General features: G+C 46.9%; 2 protein-coding genes across 2 annotated transcripts in view; both read right to left on the bottom strand.

Annotated features, from left to right (window-relative positions):
- The window catches only part of LOC108942271 (contactin-1a-like), a 30,733-nt gene extending 9,758 nt beyond the window's left edge, over positions 1-20,975 (bottom strand). Inside the window, exons 1-18 of the mRNA XM_029252123.1 lie at positions 20,922-20,975; positions 13,487-13,613; positions 12,443-12,481; positions 9,808-9,931; positions 9,156-9,337; positions 8,502-8,597; positions 7,824-8,030; positions 7,078-7,177; positions 5,807-5,988; positions 5,473-5,597; positions 4,917-5,034; positions 4,448-4,598; positions 3,687-3,814; positions 3,025-3,191; positions 2,380-2,382; positions 1,794-1,917; positions 1,443-1,610; positions 995-1,144 (exon numbers count right to left, since the gene is read on the bottom strand). Coding sequence (XP_029107956.1) covers positions 995-1,144; positions 1,443-1,610; positions 1,794-1,917; positions 2,380-2,382; positions 3,025-3,191; positions 3,687-3,814; positions 4,448-4,598; positions 4,917-5,034; positions 5,473-5,597; positions 5,807-5,988; positions 7,078-7,177; positions 7,824-8,030; positions 8,502-8,597; positions 9,156-9,337; positions 9,808-9,931; positions 12,443-12,481; positions 13,487-13,613; positions 20,922-20,936 — 2,206 coding nt within the window. The 5' untranslated portion in view covers positions 20,937-20,975. The remainder of the gene's footprint in view (positions 1-994; positions 1,145-1,442; positions 1,611-1,793; positions 1,918-2,379; positions 2,383-3,024; positions 3,192-3,686; positions 3,815-4,447; positions 4,599-4,916; positions 5,035-5,472; positions 5,598-5,806; positions 5,989-7,077; positions 7,178-7,823; positions 8,031-8,501; positions 8,598-9,155; positions 9,338-9,807; positions 9,932-12,442; positions 12,482-13,486; positions 13,614-20,921) is intronic.
- ttll1 (tubulin tyrosine ligase-like family, member 1) overlaps positions 1-22,616 on the bottom strand; it is a 917,975-nt gene that overhangs the window by 25,832 nt on the left and 869,527 nt on the right. The window lies entirely within an intron of this gene.

Below are 22,616 nucleotides of genomic sequence, written 5' to 3'. Positions count from 1 at the left end.
TTTTTTACATAAATGTAATACATTTTCTCCAGAGCAATTTGCAAGGCCATCATATTTCAGATGACCCCAAAAGAATTTCACTGAAACTGTTGCATTTAACTGCCTTTCTCAGTGATCCAACAGCAGTTCTCCTGATTGAGGGGTGATCTGGAGCCCCTTTCACTGCTGTCTTCTTCACAACCATCGGATAGCTGTCCATAAAAGCTCAAGGAGCTACATGAGAAGCACTGGCTGCATTTGCAGGACACCAAAATCTCTCCTCTCACTGTTTTTGACGGGCAGTTTGACCGCTTCACCTGGATAAAGTCAAAAGAACTACTGTGAGTAATAACCTCGGTAGTGATACGACAGGTATCCTCTGGCACTGTGCACCTTCCCGTGTACTGCAGTACCCATCTCACACAGGTCTGACAAAGGAATGGAGCAGTTAAGAGCACTGATCGAAGGTTCTCTTACTGTGAAGGACTGTTTATTGGTTTGTGGTTCACTAGTTTACCGGCAATGCATCGGCTGCTCAGCCTTGGTGGACATTTTTAGTCAAGTGCTTAATGAGAACAAGAGCTCTGAGGAATAAACACTGGCTTCTTTTTGAAAACTTTGTGGAGCTGCACAAACCTTTCTGAAAAGTCAAAGTGTGAACATGGAGAGAGAGGACAGAGATCTTGTATCCCTCAGTGGAGGAAACTGAGACGCAAACGTGCAAAAAGGTCAGGTGTCATCTCTCAATTGACCGTCCATCTGCAGCGATGCCCTTCACATGTAAGTGTTTGTGGCATGCCGACAGGCCTGGAACTTTACCTTTAGGCCACAGACATACTTACCTTTTTGCCAAAGTGATGGATGCTAGTGAAGAACGGAATGCAGGCAACCCTCGAGAAGAACGCTAGAAAGACCCTACACTTGACAGCGAACCTTGAACCTTGGTCGAGCAGCAGCGCCCACCAGGAAGGGAAGGCTTCTCGACCATCTGGACATCAAGGAGCTGTGAACCCACCTGCCTCCAGCATTCTGATCTTGGGGGAGGGGCTACTCGGCTCCCCTGTGCCCAGCGTGTTGGTGGCGATGACGCGGAACTCGTATTCCATCCAAGGTGTGAGGTCAACCACTGTAACCGTCTCAGCATTGCCCTCCACGTTGGCTGGTACTGGGAAAGAGACAGGTTGGGGCTCACCGAGCATCTCATTTTCCCCTGACTGACTTCTTCGTATCACACTCAAAGTCTGTACGCCTCTTCTGTTAAACATTATGCTGCCACAGGGCAATTGGGCATCACACTGGCAGCATATGGTGAATCCTAAGTATTTTGTGTTGCTACAGTTCAGAGTGACATATCTCTCTGAAAAAGCCCAGACTCTAGCACCGTGTCCTGGACTCCTCGGTCCGACTGACACCTGCTGACCGATGACCTGCCCTAAACCAATTAGCAACATGGTCATACTCACAGGTGTTGGCATTTTTCCATTCCTCGGGGTCAACTGAGAAGGAGTCCCTGGCCTGGATGGTGTACTTGGAGATGGGGCTGTGGTTGTCTGTGCCCCGGCTCCAAAGGAGCCTCACAGATTTGTCTGTGATCTCATCCACACGTACACCCCCTGGGGGTCCTGGGGGGCCTGGGTAGGAGAGACAAGGTGAGTTGGAGATGGGATAATATTATTATCATTATCATCATCATCATATACATTTATATTATGGTATATACATAGATGTATTATATGTATAAATATAATAAATAGAGGGGGGGCATGAGGCCCATAAAGGGCGAGAGACCCTGACACCTCTCAGTCCCAACTTACCTCTTACGACGAGCTCAGCCGAAGCGCTGACATTGTCCACAATGGTCTGCGCCGTGCACGTGTAGCGCCCAGCGTGTCTCAGCAGCGTGTTCCTGATGAGCAACTCTCCGCTCGACTCCCGGTTCTGAGAGATATAGAGCAAAACAGGGACAGGGACATACTGGACCGGTTCAGCAACAGACAGAGCACCTCGTCTGAACGGACTCACTGCTTAGCTGCAAAGCAGGGCACGCTGAGGTGTTTGGGGCATTGCTGTAGAGGTGCACCACCCACAGGGCTCAAAGTGCCCTTGTTGAACACAGCAACCTTGTGGCATATGATGACCCTGGAGTCCAAGGACAGATTTTGCCTGAGGACAGACACTGTGAGCTGCTTACTGCTGTCTGCCCACTCAGTGTCACACATGATGAAATCTGGAGTCACCAGTTCACCTCAGTCGCACGTCTTTGGACTGCGGGAGGAACCAGGAGCACCGAGGGGAAACATGTGAGAACACGGGGTAAACACGCAAACTGCACACACACTGAGTCCGATGGCACGGCCCAGGCGCTGCGAGGCACTAGCGCTGCCCGCTGTGCCACCACACTGTCTGGCCTGATGGACAATTCTTCTCCAGTAGAAGAATTCCTCTTAGGTGAGAGGAATTTCTCTCCACCCTGGACACAAGCCCAACCACATAAAAACATTTCTGAAGGAAGAGAGACCCAAAACACTGTCCGTTATTGAAACTCCTCCAAAACGCTCGGCTTCGGTTGATGCTGTCGAGAACCAACGAAAGAGAACCCCAGTTCCGTATTTTTTTTTCATAAACACAGCCGTGGCTGTCCCAGGGTGCTTTGATGGGGTTTTAAATCACAGTGCATTTAATGTATTTTACCCTAATCGAATTTCTAATTTCATTCTGTTTACTTTCACACAACGCACGTACCATAGAGTTCGGTAGTACAAACTTTGTACATCAGAGAGCATCAGAAAGCGTTTTATAAAAAGTGGTTCAGAGAAAACACTACAGAGTTCGAACCTGACATGGTTATTGTAAAGTGATCTGACTCGCTGACACTTTTGGATTGAGTCTTGGTTCATGCTGAGTAAAGATGAGCTCGGCTGGAACCAAGCACGTGGTCCACAGGGCCCAGGAGGCAGCAGAGCGGTGCGAAGAGTGACTGTCGGATGCCCCCTGGTGCCGGAAACACATACTACAGAAAGCGCCCGCAGCACTCACCTCCATCACGAGCTCGTAGTGATCGCTCTCCTTGTCAAAGTCGATGACGTGGGAGCCAAGCGCCCAGATGAAGGTGATGTCCAGGTTAGGGTCGTGAGACGCCGCACACTGCATGCGCGCACTCTCCCCCACCTGCACGTCGGCATTGGACGGCGCGAGTGTGATCTTTGTCGCCTCTGGGGGGGGGGGGGAATTCAGGATGCTTAATAGCAACAGTGAGAAGAGTGCTCTGTAAACATAAAATTAAGTTTATGACATCACAGCCTACTGACAGGGTCTGACAGCACATTAACGAGACGGTTAAAGGACCCGTGTGGCGGCTGTCCATCTCCTGCCCGCTCAAGAGCGATGCAGGAAGGCAGACCTGAAAAGAAGCCCCAGACTAATGGATTTGTATCTAAAACTGATTAAAATAATTCCTTCTATCCAACAGTCTTACAGAACACTTTGCTCACCAGAATAATTAGTCTATTTTTAGACGGTTTAGCACTTTCGGAAACTCTAAAAGAGAAGGATGCTACATGACACTTGTACCTTGAGCCTTACAATACTTTGCTGTCTTAGCTCCAACATTTTAGTATTTTACCGATGCCAGTCTATGAATATGGTCTTTTCCAGGGTGCGTGTGTGTGTGTGTGTGTGTGTGTGTGTGTGTGTGCGCGTTAGCTCACCAGTGACGAACAGGGTTCCCGTGCTGTTGGCCTTGCCCCTGTCGTTCTCAGCGAAGCATGTGTACTTCCCTTCATCCATCTGAGTCACGTTGAGGATCTCCAGGGTGCCATCATCCCAGATGTGTATCCTGCCAGAGGACAGGACAGGATAGGACAGGACAGGAGGGGGTTCACACAGACACCTTACTTTGAGACAGTCCTTTCACAAAGGGAATCAGATATAGGCCACCCCCTGGCACAGAACAGAGCCCAACATGTTCCTGAATGACATGCAAATGATGGTCTGCACTGCCAGTCTCCTCAAGACATAGCATCCAAACCCAGCTACCACATTCTATGAATCCAGCAGAAGCTGAGCTCTGGCTCTGGCCTGTTTGGCTCTAGGTTCAAACCCAACTCAGTCTGTATAGAGTGTGCATGTACTCCCTGTGGTCTCGCGAGTTTCCTCCAGGTGTTCTGGTTTCCTCCCATAGTCCAAAGTCGAAAGGTGAACTTGCGACTAAACTGTCCATAGCGTTTGTGTGTGTGTGTGTTTGTGTGTGTGTGTGTGTGTGTGTGTGTGTGTGTGAGAGACTGCAGCTCCTCCAAGATGAACCAATGTCCCACCAGGCTGTACCCTGACTATCACCGCACCCTTTCCTCAAAGAAGAACATGACAGCTATGGCGAGGAACACAGCACAGCAGCAGTTACACATTTACTGTGTCCGCGGCACGTTGAGCACAGCGCTGCCGAGGACCTCGTCAGCCACAACGTTCTGACCTGGACGAGTTGGAGAGCAGTTCGGTGCCCTTGCTCCATGACAGCCTGGCCCGTGGGGCGGCCTTGGGCCGGCACTCCATGAGAACGCGCCCATTCTTGGCACCCAGCACCCTCTCCTTTACAGGGTTGTGCTCGAATGTGGGGGCGCAGGCTTGGGGAAGGAAAAGCACGGGTTAGAAAGAATAATGATAATAATAATAATAATAATAATAATACAAATGTTCTCCTCAAAGCGAAACGTCTCACATTCATCAGAGCAGGTATTTCACTGATCGCCACATTGGTGAGCTCTGCAGCTACAGAGAACATACCAAAACACACCTGTCACAGCTTCATCGGCCATCGGCGTGAGTGTGCACGTCTGAGATCAATAAGTTCCCAAGGAGGAGCGCAGTCCTCGTCAATGCCATCAGTGCTGGGGTTCGAGTTCGGAATCCCCTCCTCCCTCCCTCTCTCACTTCCCACTCACCGATGACTCGCAGCTCGCCGCTGGCATAGATGACGCCGTGCTTGTTTTCAGCGATGCACTGATACATTCCGGAATGTTCGAAAGTCAGCCCAGTAAATTTGAGCTCCCCCTTTACATGCTGGAAAGAAAAAAGCCCCCGTTGTGGTTTAGCTCGTTCTGCAGATTAACTTCACAGTGACATAACCCCCCCCATTTGGTTCTGCTCAAGTACCCGACTTGTTTCCGAACTGGATAGCTGCAGCAGATTCTCCCGCTGACATGGCACCCCATCTCTCTTGCCACTGCTACAGCTGTTCTGTCAGCCCCCCTGAGGAGATACTGCTAGGCTGCTAAAAACAGTGGCACTGGCTACGGGTTCGACAGGGCTATGACCATTACGTTCTTTCTGCACTGTCTGTTTTGCGTATGTTGCCATGGAAACAATGCAATCCCCACAGTGCCCGTCTGTATGCGTTTTCAGAGCGTAGGGGGTGCCTTGATGTGCCATGCCGTCCCAGGGAGCTGCTGCAGCTGAGTCTCTCCGCGCTCGACATCCAGCAGGTGGTCAAACCCTTACCAAGACCCCATTCTTCAGCCAGCGCACGTGAGGCTTGGGCTTTCCACTGGCCAAACAGGACATGGTCAGGTTACTGCCGATGTCTGCCTCTCTGCTGCTGAAGTGCTCCACCCACTCTGGATACGCTAGGAAAGGGTGAGATCAGAACATGTGCTACAGTGGCGTCTCGTACCAAATTTTGAGAAAGACAGACAAAAGGCTACACTTAAAAAAAGCCGCTCCGGCTCTTCTGGGCTTTTCCACTCCTCAGCACTTCCTTTAGCATTCCTCTCTGGTCATTATCAGGCCCTTTTCAGGTACTGTACGCAAAGGCATGTGCGGTACAGAGGCTTACCATCGACGTAGAGACGAGCTCGGTGGCGGTCCTTGCCTTTGGAGTTGATGGCTTCACACTCGTAGGTGCCTTCATCCTCCTGCTGTACATTGATGAGGTGCAATAGCGCCTTCTCCATGCTGACCTCATGGTTGGCGGGCAGCTCGGCATCCACCTTCCTCCAGCGGATCTCTGGGATGGGGCTGCGAAGAACAGCAAGCGGTGAACAAGTCATGTCGGCATGTCTCTTTACCTTCTTTACCTACACAAGTACCAGGCTAGAAGGGATCCCCTTAAAATGTGAGTATTATGCAAAATGATTTAGAATGATGCCAAACATACCATAAACCATCTCAAACAAATTTAAATATCATTTTCCAAATGATCAGATCACCTTGTAATATGAGTTACTCCTCACACTAAAAGGACCGGAAGCACCATTATTCAATATTCACCTTCCAGATACACCACCTGTGACACCATCACTTTGTGGTACATTGGCCAAAACACCGTACCGAGGTTCAAAAAGAACAAAACAGGTGGCCACAAGTGACGGAGCATTGCTTCATACTGTAAACTGGCTGCAGTGGACATTTCCCTTTCAGTAACAAACATTTCAGTAACAAACATCAAAAATATCCATCCATAGTAAAACTATGTATGTGTAGGAGTAGAGAACGCATGAAATCACCTCCTCCAGAATTCAAAGAAATACCCATCCATCCATCCATCCATCCATCCATCCATCCATCCACCCAGTTTCAGAAACTGCTTGTCCTGAGCAGTGGGAGAGGATCCTTTTAGCAAAGGCTTGTTGGAACTCACCTCTTCCAGACTCACTTTGACTGTGATCTATTAAGTTCACGTAAAGCATAAATGTTCATGCACTATAACTTTGAGATCATGCCTGTTAAACAATGGATAAACCTTCACGCAACTATTCCTGTACTGTAACGTAAAGGTTTTTATATGTATATATATATATTTTATACTGTATATATATATATATATATACACACACACACACACACACACACACACACACACACACACAGTATATACAGAAAAATTACTAGGAAGGAATCGTCGATATTCAGATAAAGTTTTGATTGATTCATATGGTGGAAAAAAACAAACTAACTGCACTTAAGAATCATGCGTCTGCATCTAAGTCTATTTTTCTGCTAATGTAATGCACACATTATATTTTCTATGAGACGTACTTGGCTTTGGAGAAAAGCATCTGCTAAATGAATAAACGTAAATGTAAACGCGTGAGCTCGAAGACTCACTTGCCCAGAGCGAAGCACTCCAGTGTTATGTTCTGTCCCACTAAGGCATAGGAGTCTGGGAATTTCACTTTAATATCAGCGGGATACTTCCTTGTGGGGCCTGGAAAACAGAAAATGAAGAAAATCCAATGGCATTACAGCCCTTTGCAACGTACTGGCGTTCCACCTCCAGAACAAACATTCGTTGGGACAGAGCAGCGGTTTCACCACGTCACCTTCCAGTTGTGAACAGTTGCAGTCGCACAAAATTCAGAACTTCTCAGCTGTAATCTTGACGTTTTCTATCCTACGGGGGACAGTCCACACTTTTGTCATTGTATTTATGAAATTAATGGGCTTGGAGGATAATCCAGCAACTGCTTCTCTGTTGCTCAGACTTTTCCAAACAGAAACAAAGAGACAAAAGGCTCTTCTACTCTAATGCCCTGGACTCCATGAGTACCCATGTTTGTTGGTTTGTGGCTAAATGTCCCACTTTCTCTCAAAATCTGCATTGTTCTAGCTGTATAACTCCCATTCTGCATACAAATTGCAATATATGTGAGTTTGCCAGCGGTTAGTGTCTCTTATCCTGTGCAAATTTCCACCCAAAGCACAGTGTCACTATTGATAATCCTCCTTTGATGTGTCTAGATGAGAACTTGCAGCCACGCTACATGACAAGGGTACAAGATTGAGAATTGAGTGTCCGCTTTGGGCCAGAGGTCTGTCGGAGAACCCTGGTGCTCCCGTGAAGACCCACTTACGTTCAGGAATGGGAACAAGCGAGATGAATTTGCTGAAGACGCTTTTGGCAATGGAAGGGCTGGATACAAAGCAGGAGTAGTTCCCCAAATCGCTGGAATCCACCCTGGAGATGTAGAGGTTTCCCGTGGTCTGCGAAACGAAGCGCCGCTTATCCAGCGGGATGAAAACCGGGAACTCGTTGAGCATCCAGCGGAACAGCAGCTCATCTGCAGCAGAGGGACACATGCTGGTCAACACGTCTCACGGGGCAGATGTTCGCGGTCCTCTCTCCACACCAGGAAAACATGAGAAAAAGCGTACAAGCAGACGTGGAAATATCTGCACAACATCCATCATGGCACTGGCAGTGCGTCAACCGAAGCCTGTTGCGAAAATGTCCACGGTAATAAAACGCCGTAATACGCTGGCAGACAAGTTTTCACAAAAAAGTGCATAGTTTGTACACCGGTTTGCAAGAATTTGTACCCAAGTCTACATCACAGAGGGCAAGATTTTATTTGTTTTCTATTCCGCATGAGCTTAACAACACACTTTTGGGGATTTTGGAATTTATTTAAACACTTAAAAATTACAACTGAGACCATAAAGCAGGACTTGTATACTAAAGTACACTTCTAAGGGAAGGAGTATGAAAGATGAGATATTCCGCAAATACCCTGCATTCTTTTAGTGTTTACCTGGGTAATGTGGAGGTGGGGCACAGAGAAGGACGGCCCCTTGACCCTCTTTTACATACACTGCATCCCGCTCCTCTGTGGAGAAAGGATCTAGATCTGCAAACGAGACGGTGTCATCTCATTAATCCGGTGAGCAACTGGAAGAACTAGGACAATGAAGTGTGGACATTACAGTGTGTCTAATGGGAATAATGAACATTAGTGTTTCCAAGAGGAACAATGAACATTACATTGTTTCTAAGGGAAATAATGAACATTGCAGCATTTCTACAAGGAGCAATGAATGCCACCTCTACACCTAAAGTGCTCCCATTGTTATTTTTATGTGTCACATGCAATGTCAGACAGATCCTCTCTAAGTCTCTTCTGCTCTGCCAGCTGCCTCGGCCTTGAAGAATGTCCTTGATGTGTACGATGTTTTTTTTTTAGCACACTGTGAAACAAAAACATGTATGTTCACTGTGTCCTTTGTGTGAAGGAGCTGTCAGTCCAACCAAATGTTACAGAACCTCAAGCAGCATTTTTATGAGCACTTTTCCCGTCACTATTCCCTCGGCTTTGATGTTTCCACAGAAAAGTGTCTTGCTGCCATGGGATGCCTGAGGGACTGAGCAGGACAGAAACACACAGTTGCACAGGTGTTCCGTTACTCACATCCGAATCTGACGATGGCCTCCCTGCTGACAATGGTGCCATACATGTTCTGGGCCACGCACTCATACTTCCCCACGTGATTGTTCCGGTCTGGATTAGTGATCACCAGGTTCCCGTCCTCCAGGCTGTAGTGCTCATCCTCCTGCTCCAACAGCTTGATATCCCAGCCGTTCAGCCGCCACCTGAACCGTTAATCAAAGTGATTTGGGTAAATGCTGATCTATTGTGCAACTGCAGTCTCAGGCAGTGGGGTGGGTTTGAGGAGGGCATTAAAGAGTGACACACACAGGACAAGACAAAACTGCAGACCATCACCTATGGACAGTCATCAACCCAGGATCATATATCATGAACTGGTACAATTCTGAAGTATGTGGAATTCTTGGTTCACAACACTGGGACAACTCCTCAGAGTGGACAAAGGACACTGCTCAAGGAAACGTCATTGCTCAAGACATCGAAAAGCAGGCAAGAAATGATCAGCAACAATGTCAGTGGAATTCAGAGCAACCACAGGGAGACCAGAGCAAGCCAGAAGCTGAGATGTGCCAGATTCAAACCCAAAGTACGGGTTACCAAAACTGGCACACAGATACTCTTCAGGTACCTTTCGGACCGGACAACAGTCCAAAGGCCTTTGACCTGTAGCTACCTGTACGTGGCAGGTGGATTGGCACGCGCCCGGCAGCTCATGGTGATCTTCTCCTCGGGCGATTCCTCTGGGTAGATGGTGTCCATGGGCTGTTCCTCAAACACCGGGCCAAATCCGGATTCATCTGGGGGAAGACAAGAAAGGAAGGATCATGCAACGCTCTACAACCTTACTAAGTTCTAACACTAGATTTACTCCTCTGCGCAAAATGTCGAACCAAACACAGTGTTTTGGAGCTAATGACCATATAAATGTGATATTAAGAGACATCTGTTAATTTAAGTGACTGATTCTGCATGGAACACTGAGGATCTTGCACGGGGTACAGAACTGACAGAGAGCAGGTCTGCAGTTTGGATTCATTTAGAAAACCACAAGTTGTCATGTTAACACGAGCTTACGATGTCTATGTAACGTTAGACAAAATGGGCAACAAATCCGAAACAATATGCGTCACTGTTTAGTTAAAAATCTGAATGAATGTCACATCACAGTTAAAGCCCTTTTTCTTACTGGACATCCTTATTACAACAGCAAGTCAGAGGGATAACAGCTTTACAAACGGAACTTGTGACCTCACTATAGAAACGTCCATTCATCATCATCATCATCATCATCACCATCATCATCGTCTGAGTGCGTCTTTCAGAGCTGAGCGTTTTCACCATTCACTCCACGAGTTACTCCTGTTCTGTCTTGTGAGATTTCTGACCTTGCAGGAAATCTGGAAATTTGACAGTTGTTGACCATTCTCCCATGGACAGTTCAGGCTGTCCACAAGTGAGACACCCCTGCGGAACTTGTTCCTCCTCATTTTTCCAGAATTAAAGAGAAGGAAAAACGGCACGTTAGACCACTGACGATGGTGGTGTTGCTAGAGACTTACTTACATATGCTGTTGTTTCAAAAACGGTTTTTTGTGGTATACACTATATTCATGAAATAGTGATACTGGGTGCCTTTACTTCTCACATACATAATGTATTAGATACACGATGTATTTAAAAAGACATATCTACATAATGCGTTGTAGGCTCAGATGGGGCAAAAAGGGACTCACGGGCAGCATTCATTACAAACACTGGCAAGCAGGGAGAGATGTAGGCACAAATACAAGGAAATAAATTTCATGGTCCAAGGACCTCTTTGCTTCATGGACCTACACCTTAAGCCAGCCTTCCCAGCCTGCTTAACATCCCTCAGGCTTTTCTTGTTTTTCACTGGCCAACACACTCACCCTCTTATATTCCCCGTGAGTTCCTACAACGGTTGAACACTTAATTCCATTTTACCCACAATTCAACCATTCACAATAAACCTATTTTCCCGCTCAAACGTAACACTGCCCAGTAACGCGGGTCATTACAATAACATAGACTTTACACGTCATACTGACACTGCTGGCTCTAATCGCTCCTGTGAGAGCTAATATCATCTCCGCTACTGCCGTGTGAGAACTGGAAGTCAGCCAACGCAGTTCCTCCTGCTCCAACGTGAAAACAGAAAAGGGTCGCCTTTTCGGAACTCCCAGAATCTGCTGTGCGCAGGGCTAGAGGTGCTCTCGCTCCCATCGGCCACATGCTGACTTGCATACGGTCCAAGTGACGCGGCGAACGTCGAGCTAGGTGGAGAAGGGGGAAGAGCTGTCAAATCTACCCCTGAAAACAAATGTCGTAGCTGGGAATAAGGAGATGCAATAGCGTGTCGCAGCAGCTTCCGCAACTCTGCCTGCATTCACAGCGAAGGGCCACCTTGTGCTCGTTCATGCGTCATTCATTCGGCGCCTTTGTCGTGTCATCTGTTCCAGGCACTCATAAACAGGCTGATCACTGGAACAGACCTCGCTGAACCGCAGCTAAAAGCGAATCTAACACACTCGTCAGAGATAACCGGATCTACCTGACAGGTCCTAAAATCAGGCTGTTCAAAAAATGTTTTCAAGTAGCTACTGAGAGTGACACACAAAGTGTAAGACACACGACATGACAAAAATAGCACAGAAAAAAAAAAAAACTGCATGATAGCTTTCAATAATGCTATTTAAACGTGAGTGGTGTGCCAGAGTAACAGGTGTGAGTATCGGACCTGAGACAGCACGAGGAATGGACAACAGCTACTCGCTGAGGACTGGGAACTCGTGAATATTCACACACATGGATAAGCAGCTGAAATGAATTTCCGGCACCCTGGCCGTTGAGCAGATGTCACGCCAAGCGCATCGGGCCTCTTGATCCATCTTGGGACATTCGGCCCAACGTCTCCGAACTCCTTGCCTTATCCCTTGACGCATTGACTCGGTCGTTTCAGATTTGTTGGTCGTACTGCAGAGATTTACTCTCGTCTTCTTCAGTTGCTCTGTCCTTTGAGTTTTGCAGTGAATCACGGAACCGTGAATCATTTCCCCTGAAGTCGTGTCTTTTTAATAATCACCATGTTATAAGTAGCACGAGTACATTCTTTAGGTTTTTAATGAATGTTTTCTAAAATATAAGGTACTTTAAAAAATCCACCCAGCCACACCTCTATGCTGAGTTCCCTCTACCACAAGTTTTGCTAACAAGAAATAATATTGCAGCCGTGTTGCATTTGCAACTGTCTCTGTCAGCAGAAGGATGGACATCACTTATGTCATTACCTGTACAGATGCTGGCTACTTCACTAGAGTGCAGTGCTTCTGTAGGGGTGGACGAGAGAAAGAAAACAAGCAGTGAACAATCAGAAATAAGAGGAGTGGTTCATTCACATAGATCTCCTGTGTGAAAATCAGAGTATCAGGGAAAGCAAGAAAAATCCTTTTAGCACTATGCCTGTTACTTCACGGCAGCTTTTTTTTATCCAAAACCGATTACATTTTTCCCAGCAATGTTTAGTGCTTGGCATTTTACTGGACCAATTGAGGGTATCTTTTTCAAAGGTCCTATGTCCGGACCCTTTCCTTCAACCATCAGATCGTATGTCAGCCCACACCTGGGACAATTACTGTATGCGCGACCAGCTTACGCGAAGCTGTGATGTCCACCGGAAGAGGGAAACCACAGCAACAGAAAGGAAAATGATGTCTTCGGACACGTACATGTCACTTGCACACTTTCCGTTCTGTTTTCATCCGTCAACCTTTTTATATGCGACTGCGGCGGGACTAGAGAAAGGAGTCACGAGTGTACGCAAGACGCTGCGCGTCAAAGTTACAGCACAGTGTAAACAATCGGTGGCCCTAATCTGAATCTGCGCGAGCAAAAGAGGGAGAAAAATTAAACGCTACTCTACCAGACAATGTGTCAACCTGACAAAAGTCGAGAGGGGTCAAAGCCATTTTCCGTAACGTACGGGATTCTGCAATAAAGCACTTTCCTTTGTACCATGGAAAAGGGTGCTTTCTCTTTTCTTGTTTCAACTTATAAGCATTTCCTTATTTATGTTTCCAACCGAAATCTGAGCTTCTTGAAATCAGCTATGTGAGCTCCTTTCCCCAGATCACAGTGCTATCATTTAGTGAGGAGCAGCACATGGTCAGTGTCACTTTGGCTTCTTCCATTTTCATTTCCTACAATTACTCCATCAACAGCGGATAGGCCAGCAACTCATGTACTGGAGATAATGAACCTGCTGTTGTACTTTGGCTGATGGTGAACGGACACAACCACGAAGCACCAGACAAGGGCGGTTAAACAGGTCTCACCCAAGGAGGTGAGGGCCAGGCCGAGTGCGAGCAGGAGGGGTGCCAGCGACCACATGGTCCTCTTCGTAGGGGTACCTGGAGCAGCGTTGAATTTGTGCCGAGACATCAGTTGAGGAAGGCTGTTCTCCTGCAACACAGAAGCAGTGCATGCTGGGAACAGGTTCAAAATTCAACACGGCACCCTGGAGAGTCATTTGAGACAGAGCTCCGGAAAAAACATCTCAAAGCAGAAAATGAGAGAGTAACGAGAGCGTGTTTACATTTCTTTTTTTTTACCGTAGCAGTAATTGTCTGGAAATACTGCACATCTTGTACATAATTCGGAGTGTTACGTAAAACTCTGTCTGGCTGCACGCCGAAAATGAGAGACGCACTGAAAACATAAGAAACAAATGTCCATGTGCCATTTTCATTTAATTCATCACACCGAAACCCTTTGTTAACACGACACCGCCGAGGTTATTCTTTCAGTGACATGAGGCACAACTGATGCCTCTCAGACCATCAGCATGATCAAGTGCTACCGCAGTGACCTTTTGCCATAAACCGGGGAAATCAGGAACGTGAGAAAACAAAAGTGAACGAGAACATCCATGTATTGTCCACGTCCCAGAATGAGTGTGCAGTTTTGCAACTCCTCCTCTCATCCATGTTTCACCTGGCCTTGCCTAACTCACTCATTCTAGATTTATGGCATTAAGTCTGAAGAGCTCTTGTTGGTTTATACTGTACAATCAACAACAATCAATTAATTAGCAATCAATTAGCAAAGACAGCAGCAGATCACCAGTGATATGAGCTAGCAGAAAACATATACAGCTTGGAACAGTTTATTTGGGTGAAAAACGCAGGTAAAAACTCTTTTTCAGACAATATTTTATAGCACGTAAAGACATACTTTTCCGTCAGCTGGACTGCGGACAAGCATCGTGCGACACTCGGCGACCTTCAGCTTTCGCGGTAGACTTTTCTGCCAGCTGTTGACTCAGAAGTGCTTGTGGCTCGGGCTCCCGCTTGGGGAGAGACGCAGGGGGCTTGTGAGCCTCACGCACACCGTATCCTAGCAACGCCTTTCCAAAAGGAACAGCCTTTCATGAGCGGGATCTACAAATGAGCATGTCCGTGTGGAATGTTGTCACTGGGAAGCATTTCATGTGCAAGGGTTCACCGTTTCCCTGAAAACATCACAATACAGCATCATCACCCCAAACAAGAGCGCTTGGACCTGCACAACCCAAATTCTTCTATTCCACTACTCATTCTCTCCTCTGACATCACCAGTGAATGCAGGACAGCAGCAATATTCCTTCCTCGTCTAAAACAGAAACACACAGTCCGAAACCACTTGTCCCAAGCAGGGTCACAGCGAGCCAGAGCCTAACCCAGCAACACAGGCTGCAAGGCCGGAGGGGGAGGGGACACACTCAGGGCGGGACGCCAGTTCATCACAAGGCACCCCAAGCAGGACTCGAACCCGAGACCCACCAGAGAGCAGGACCCGGTCAAACCCGCTGTGCCACTGCATTCCTCCATTCCCCTCTAAAACACAAATAGTATCTGTGATTTCAGTCTTCAGCACAATTTTCAGTTTAATAACCTTAACATCTTGGATCTTATCCCCCTGTAGCAGCCGTCTGGCCTCCTGTGAAAACCACAAGGAAAACCGCAGTAAGGACCCTCGAGAGACTGCGCTCTTCCACAGCACTGGGTGAAGAGCACAGAACTGGCCATAATCTCCAGTGTGTTCCAGGGAGATCGGAAGACAATGCAGTCAGCACAGGATTTAAGAGGTAAAAGTCAGGTAATCAACGTCCCTGTTTCACAATGTTACCTACAGAGTGGGACTGGTCCTACAGAAACAAACAGCTATTCCCTACCGGGGACAGCAGTTGCGAGAAGTAAACCAGACAGCTCTGTGTCGCCACGAAAGTGTGAACACTGACAACACACATTCAAATCTGAGCACACAAAGAAAAATCTAACTAAGCACAGTAAACACTTTTTCCTGTCCTACATGAATCCTCCTGACATCCTCAGAGTCTGTTTTGCACAAGGCGCTACAAGCATCTGGCATTTTTATAGCTCAGAACCACCATATTTACGGTTAGGGTTAGGGCTTACAGGTACTCTTCTGCATAACCGATTCTTCTTGATAGCATGCTGGTTAAGGTTCTGAACTACTTCCTCCTTAATCATCCTAACTAACACACCTGGAAAATGATCTGTGACTGTGCGAGGCTCACACACACATTGACTGAAACCGCTTGTCCCAAGAAGGGTCGTGGCGAACCGGAGCCTAACGCAGCAACACAGGGTGCAAGGCTGGAGGGGGAGGGGACACACCCTGGACGGGACACCAGTCCGTCGCAAGGCAGCCCAAGCGGGACTCAAACTCCAGACGAGCCAGAGAGCAGGACCTAGCCAAGCCCACCGCGCCCCCTCCTGTGCGAGACTGATCATCTCAAGTTTACTTAGAGATGTCTGACATGACGAAAACAAGGGAGTGACACTTAATGATAGTCGTCTGAAACCTGTCAGGGTAAACAGGTAAAAGACAAACTTGAACAAGCTGTAGGTCTGAAAGATATTCTGCTTTTTTCTTTATTAAAAAAAAGCTACTTAGCGCTATATTCACAGGGTTTACCTATGTCAGTTTGGTCTTTATTTGACGTCTTTCGCATGAAGAGTATGAATTATGAGACACTTACAAAAGACCTTGCAGGTCAAACAATTGAAGAACAATTTGCAGCTATAATTGTAATTGCTGGATCACAAAACGTAAACGTGATTTAAAATTGTTACACTATACATTTCCAAAGACTACACTTTCCTCCTTAGCAACTAATGATATTGAAAATTTCTCCGGTTTACGTAGCTGTATTTTTATTCCGAAGCACTCATTAATAACAGATTCTTTCCTTAGGGATTTATGAAAGAGCAGTCCATCTGGTCCTCATCAACTGTATCTCATTTCTAGCTTATTGAATTGGGCTTCCTAATCACAAAAACATCTTGCCACGAAGCTGTGAGTTAGTCAAGGGGTCGTTCCCGGCGGAACGGTCAAATGAGTAACCTACTAATGTGAGTAAGGCAGACGGGATTCTGTATCTGGCCAATTAGGGCTGTGTACGGTCCAGAGCCTTCCTGACCGCCTGGGGCCTGGCTTCCATTGCTCAGGGTTCTCCTCTGTTTCTAACTGTGACCACAGAGCTCCGGGGCTCTGCATGTGTAGGTTCGAACCCAGCTCAGTCTGTGTAGAGTCAGTATGTTCTCCGGATGTCTGCGTGGGTTTCCTCCCATACTCCAAAGACATGTCTCAGGTGAACTGGTGACAGTGTGTGTGTGTTGCTCCCCTGCGATGGCCTGGTAAACCATCTGGGGCGTACCCTTCCTAGCCTCGGACCCAGTGACTCCAGGATAGACTCCAGGATAGGCTCCGTACCGGCACGACCCTGACAAGGATAAGCAGTGAAACTGAAGTGAGGGATGAGAGCTGAGTGGGAAAACACTTACAACATGTCAATATTCAGCTGCTGTTGTTACTATTAATATTATAAGAAATTATAAAATAAAATTATAATAACTGCTCATGTGCTCAAGTTGAACAGTAAATATTGGTGTGCTAAATACAAGATTTTCCTCTAAAATCTGCAGAAGAGCATCAGCTGAATTTCTAAATAATGATAATAAAAAAGCCAAAAGTAAATCACTCATATAAGTAGAATGAACAGAGGGGAATGTCTGGGACGACTACATCTGTAGACTGAGAGCCGCGCGGCGCCAGAACCCCTTGGCTGAGTTACCAGAAAAGGCAGCTCTTAATTGGTTTCCATCTCGCATCAGATCACTTTAAGATGAGATGAGATTGTCCTCCAAGCCTATATTATTACACAGGTTTGGCTTTTGGACTCAAGAAAGGTTATGGGTGTTGTTTCGAAGAGAAATTAGGGAAACCGGCATGAGTTTATTCCAATAAATGTTTCTTTATTTAAAAAAAGGGAATGGGAGCTGGCAAAAGGGAAAACGTATTGTGCAGTAAAGTTGCTCACCTCACACCTTGCTGAAGAGAAAATGCAAACCGTGTCGTTTCTGTGCAGCTGTACACGCTGCTTAGCCCCCTGTGTCCCCGACATTTCGCAGCGCAGTTCTCCCCACCGTGGCCAAGTGAGATCTAAGATTCTGGCACCAATAAAGAACTCCCTGCAGGGTGCTCCTTCGGTGGGGGTCTTACCTCTTTAATCGTGGGGAGGGGTCTTTTATACTGTCCCAAACGCCTCCTGTCTGTCTGTTTGATGCACTTTTCCCGATCAAACACACACATTGACCGAAGAGCACCAGAGCTCTGGTCCTGGATTAAACGCAAACACAGCGACAGGTCCAGTACAAAACTAAAAAGGAAGCGACTAGTTTCCTCAGGAAAAGAAAATTGTGAGTGAATGAATGAATGAATGAGTGAGTGAGTGAGTGAGTGAGTGAGTGAATGAATGAATGAATGAATGAATGAGTGAGTGAGTGAATGAATGAGTGCGCACACACTTATAACTGTCACGTTCACGCCCACAACCCAATCGACAGCACCTGACTCCACTTTAGCTCCTGACTAACTGCTAACCCTTTAAAACACCCTCCTCAGCACTCATACCTTTGCAGAATATCGTCAGGGACAACCGTCCTCCTTCGTGACGCCCTGTTCACAGGCATCCCTACTTCTCAGTTATCATTCTCCGGTTTTTGACCCTTCGCTTTGTTTCCCGACCACGTCCAGGGATATTCATTCCAACACCGACCACCGCTCGACCGACCCTTCGCTTCATCCCCGACACCGAGAACTTGCCTGATCCTTTGACTCCAGACAAACGACTCTACACTTGCCATCCCAGTTCCCTCGGTTCCGAGTAACAATAACCAGTATAAAAGGAATGCGCCGAGACTGAAGTATTAAAGAAAAAAACTGTTCTTACATGCGACTGGACTTATTGGACAGCCTGCCATCTGCTCTCTGGAGCTGTGGAACTGGCATTGTGTTCCTTGTCACATGGTCACACACCTTACTGTCGTTATTCGGTTAGATCTAGAGTTCCTAAAAGGTAACTTGTTCTCTCAGGTCTCATTTCATGAATCCCTACATCGAACTCCAAAGCGGTTAACATTTCAGTGTAAAACAGCAAAACGGAGCTGCCCTAGTTTAGGAGAAACTGAACAAATACATCACACGTTATAATTCAGAGGTGATCAAAAGTGGATCTGAGGCAGATGACATATCAGAAACAGGAGCTGTAAAAAGCACAGAAAAACACTCCGGTAACACCACGCTTCAGCTGAAACCTGAAAATGTAGTAACCAGGTCTTTGAATTCAGCCGTAAAAACAGAAAGGTCATCTTTAAATGAAGTCCATTCACTTTCCAGCTGTTGTATGAATCATTTTCTGCTAAGATCTGTTCAGGTCAAAGATGCCTGTTGCTGCAAGAGCTCGTCGGTGACATGGAGACACGCATGGTATAGTTTACTTCGACATTTGAGGCTCTTCTCTGTCTCTTAGCTTTGGCTCTGGAAAGTAGAACATTCTGGCTCAGCACTTCGCTTCGGTTCGGTTCCAAAGAGAGACCAAATGAGCATCCAGGTGTTTCCCAAGAAAATGAGCCAAGTTAGGGTGAGTAGGGACAATACCTTATCCCAACCCTAACCCTTAGAGCAGTGCACCGTCGTCTACAAATACACTCCCAGATCATTGAGAGAAGCAGAGAGAAGTAACATACAAACAGAGGCAGGAAGACATTCTGGGGGGCTTCGCCCCTTCCGAGTGCTTGCTGTTCCATCAACGTGCAGCGCTGCAGTTCTCCTGGCGAACATTACACTTGCTAGGGTATGACTACGTTTTGCAATTGAAGTGAGGAGCACATGGCATTTAGCCAAGCCCTTGCCCTTCAACCTCTGCACACGGGGGCCGAGCGACGACTGGCTATATACGTGGTTGCGTGATTTTGTTTTGCCCACAGCTCTTGGGTCAATGCACTCCAGAGTGTCATCGTTCCATGTTATTGAAGCACTGACCTCTACCCCCAAACTATGTGCTGCAGTGTAAAAGCATACACACATGCACGCACATACATACACCCAGACACACACACACTCCAGGCGGGTGTGTCGTCTTTCTTACCCTTTCAGTCATCGGAGTGACTGTGAAAACATTCACAATCTTTGCTGTGAGTCTACATCCTTTTCCAGCCAGGCCCACAAATTTAGGTCACTCCCCACTTAATATGGCGGACGTGTGTCGGATGCAAGGAGAACAGAACAATGATCAAACCGAGGCAAAACAGCCCAACGAGGAGCTGCGGAAGAAACGGACAAGCACTCGCAAGGCTGGCTGCTCCAAACGGCACTTTAACCTCTGCACTAGAACGCAACGTTCAATATGTGGAGAAAAGAAGAAAAACACCGAACAGATGGCTCATCCCATAGTGGGACTGCTCAAGAATCTATCGCCTGTCACGTCTGTGTTACGTCTCTCACCATGGGGTACATCGGAGGCAACCTCTAGAGGTGCTGCACCACAGACCCATCGTTCTGCTGACCCAAACCCATTATTATTATTCAGACCAAACAACAGAAAGAGATTAGAAATTTCCCTCCTCATGAGGTCTTTAAAAGAAGGATTCTTCCATTTTCTTAAGGCTTCCCTTGGAGCCCCCAGTGACCAAATCCAATTTCTAGGACAATGTTCATGCTTCAGTGAGAGAACTTAGAGAGCGACCAGTAGGAGCGGCACACTTCCGACAGAAGAGTAACTTAAACAAATAGGAAAGGCTGAATTGTGACATTTTACATCACCCTAATATGAACAACACAATGAGCGTATTCTCCTGACACACAGATGAAAGCACTCTTGTTACTCTACATACGGAGATATCGATACGATAAATACAACGCAAAACCAGTCAATGAGGAGCAGCTCCTTTCCTCCTAATGGACTGAAACAGGTTTTTATTACTTTGTCTTTTTTCCATTCTCTCTTGTCGTTTGTTTCATTCAAAATAGTTAAATATACACAAGTTTTATTACATTAACATACTTTGAGAACAATTTGGTTTTTCTTTAAACTCTCAGTAGCACTCTGCTGTTGTTGAGCCCTTCTATGTTAATCTCATTAGGGATACCATGGTGGAAAGGGCACTAAATAAATATTCATGGGTATGAATTCGCTACACAGACATCGGAAGACGAAGCGAAGACACGCAGAAGCCCGTGGCGATCTCTGAGCTCAGTGGAAAAACGCCTCTGACAGTTAATCAGCGAACACTGGGCTGTGGGAACACTGGGGGAAGACTCCCGTTTCTATTTTACGCCTCACAAAAGTGAAGTAAACGTGTGTCGGCGCTCGGATACAGACGTGCGACTGTGCCACACAAACGCAGAAGACCGGCTTCGGTTTACCTTGTTTAGCGCCATTATTCGTAGCCCAACATGGAACGCCTGCTCAGAGGTCTCTCCAGAAGAGTCTGGGAAAAAACAACCGTGCCAGCCTGTCTTAGCCACACAAAGGGGGCGTTTCAAATTACCGTTCTGTCCCACAACTGTGCGTCTGCAGCGCAAGCCGGGTGGGGGGAGCACCAGGGCAAATGCTTAGAACCCCCCAGGGCCAGCTCTCTGAACCATCCCCCACCACCGCCCCACTCCCCTACTCTTCTGAGATGCTGGGTCTCAAGTGTGCTCAAGTGGGTCGCTTGCTAGCCCTGTGGCACTGGGACACCGGGACACCCAGGGACAAGGACGACATCTCGTACACGGTGACGGACACTCCGAACTCCGCCGTGCAGAGAGCAGTGCCGCCCCTGAAACGACAGCGGCCTCCAGGGAGCCTGTCCTTTGCAACGGAGCTAAACGCTGCTAGGTTCTTTGCTCCGTCCCCCGCACGAGTCACAACACTTGATATTGAAATTCATGAAAAGTGTTGTGTTGAAAAAAAGAGGCAATTAACCAAACTAGACTATTTTTAGCCAAAGCTGTTCCTGTTGGATTTTAGGTCATATGCAAGTCTACAGAAGAGGAAGGGAAAAGACCTGTTGTTTGTCTCAGTAAAGGTGGCACTGGGACACTCGCACTGCGTGTGAATAAAACACTTTGAGTAGATCCCTTGCAGTAAAGCAGGATGCATTTATTATTTATTTAGTGGGATGATTTTCATATTCACCTTTTTCACATGACCTGCTCTTTAGCACGCAGAACAGCGCTCTGGGACTGAAATGTAGCCACGTCTAGAAAAGAAGCACCGAGAAGCAAAGCGAGGAAAGAGGAGCGAAATGAAAAGTGAGGCAAAGCCGCCCTGCCTCTTTTCTGCGGCTCCTCTCAGAATCCCCTGCACCACCTGGGACAAGGCCCAGATGGACAAACCCCACCACCAATGGGTTGACGCCAGGTTCTCCATCCTGTGCAGAAGTGGACAGGATGGTGGTGGTCAGCCAGGGAAAACGTGACACAAGGACTATGGCAGAAACCCAGCGAAAACTGACCAGAGGGAAGGAACAGATCAAAATGTTGACAGCAACTGCCAGAGAATCCAGGGCAGTTCCATTTGGGTTGAAGCCTACAGCCACTGGAAACTCCTGTCAAACTACCAAATGTACGAGATCCAGTCGTTCTGAAGGACGGCAATAACAGGGCACCGGGCAAAGCAAAGCTCACCATTAAAGACACGGGCTTGTAACCTGAAGGCCATTGATAAATCCTCTCCAAGAGAAGACAAGTAGCTGCACCCTTGAGAAAGGTACTTGAACTGGTCCACAAAAATTTACATCCTCGAAAATGAGTGGAAACATTGGTCACTTTGGACAAACGCACCAGATGAGTACCGAAAGAGTAGCTGCCAATTCACAGTGTTTAAAGAAAGTAAAAGGGGAAACATTCCAGTTGGGCGGAACAGTTGAGAGAGAACAAGAGTAATTATTCACTATGAGGGCTGAACCCATTTTTAGAGCAATATGAGAAAAACTAATTTTTTGCAGCTGGACATAAAATTGATCCTTGCTTTTTCAGGTCTTTTTCTCAACGGGAAACAGAGAAGAACAATTACAATCAAAAAGGATAATACAACACTTTGTTGTTCATTCCAATACTTTTTTGTCCTGTTCA

Source organism: Scleropages formosus, chromosome 5 (genome assembly GCF_900964775.1).
Source record: "Scleropages formosus chromosome 5, fSclFor1.1, whole genome shotgun sequence".
Lineage (NCBI taxonomy): Eukaryota > Metazoa > Chordata > Actinopteri > Osteoglossiformes > Osteoglossidae > Scleropages > Scleropages formosus.
Note: the sequence above shows the minus strand (reverse complement) of the source record. Positions and strands in the feature narration are given on the sequence as shown.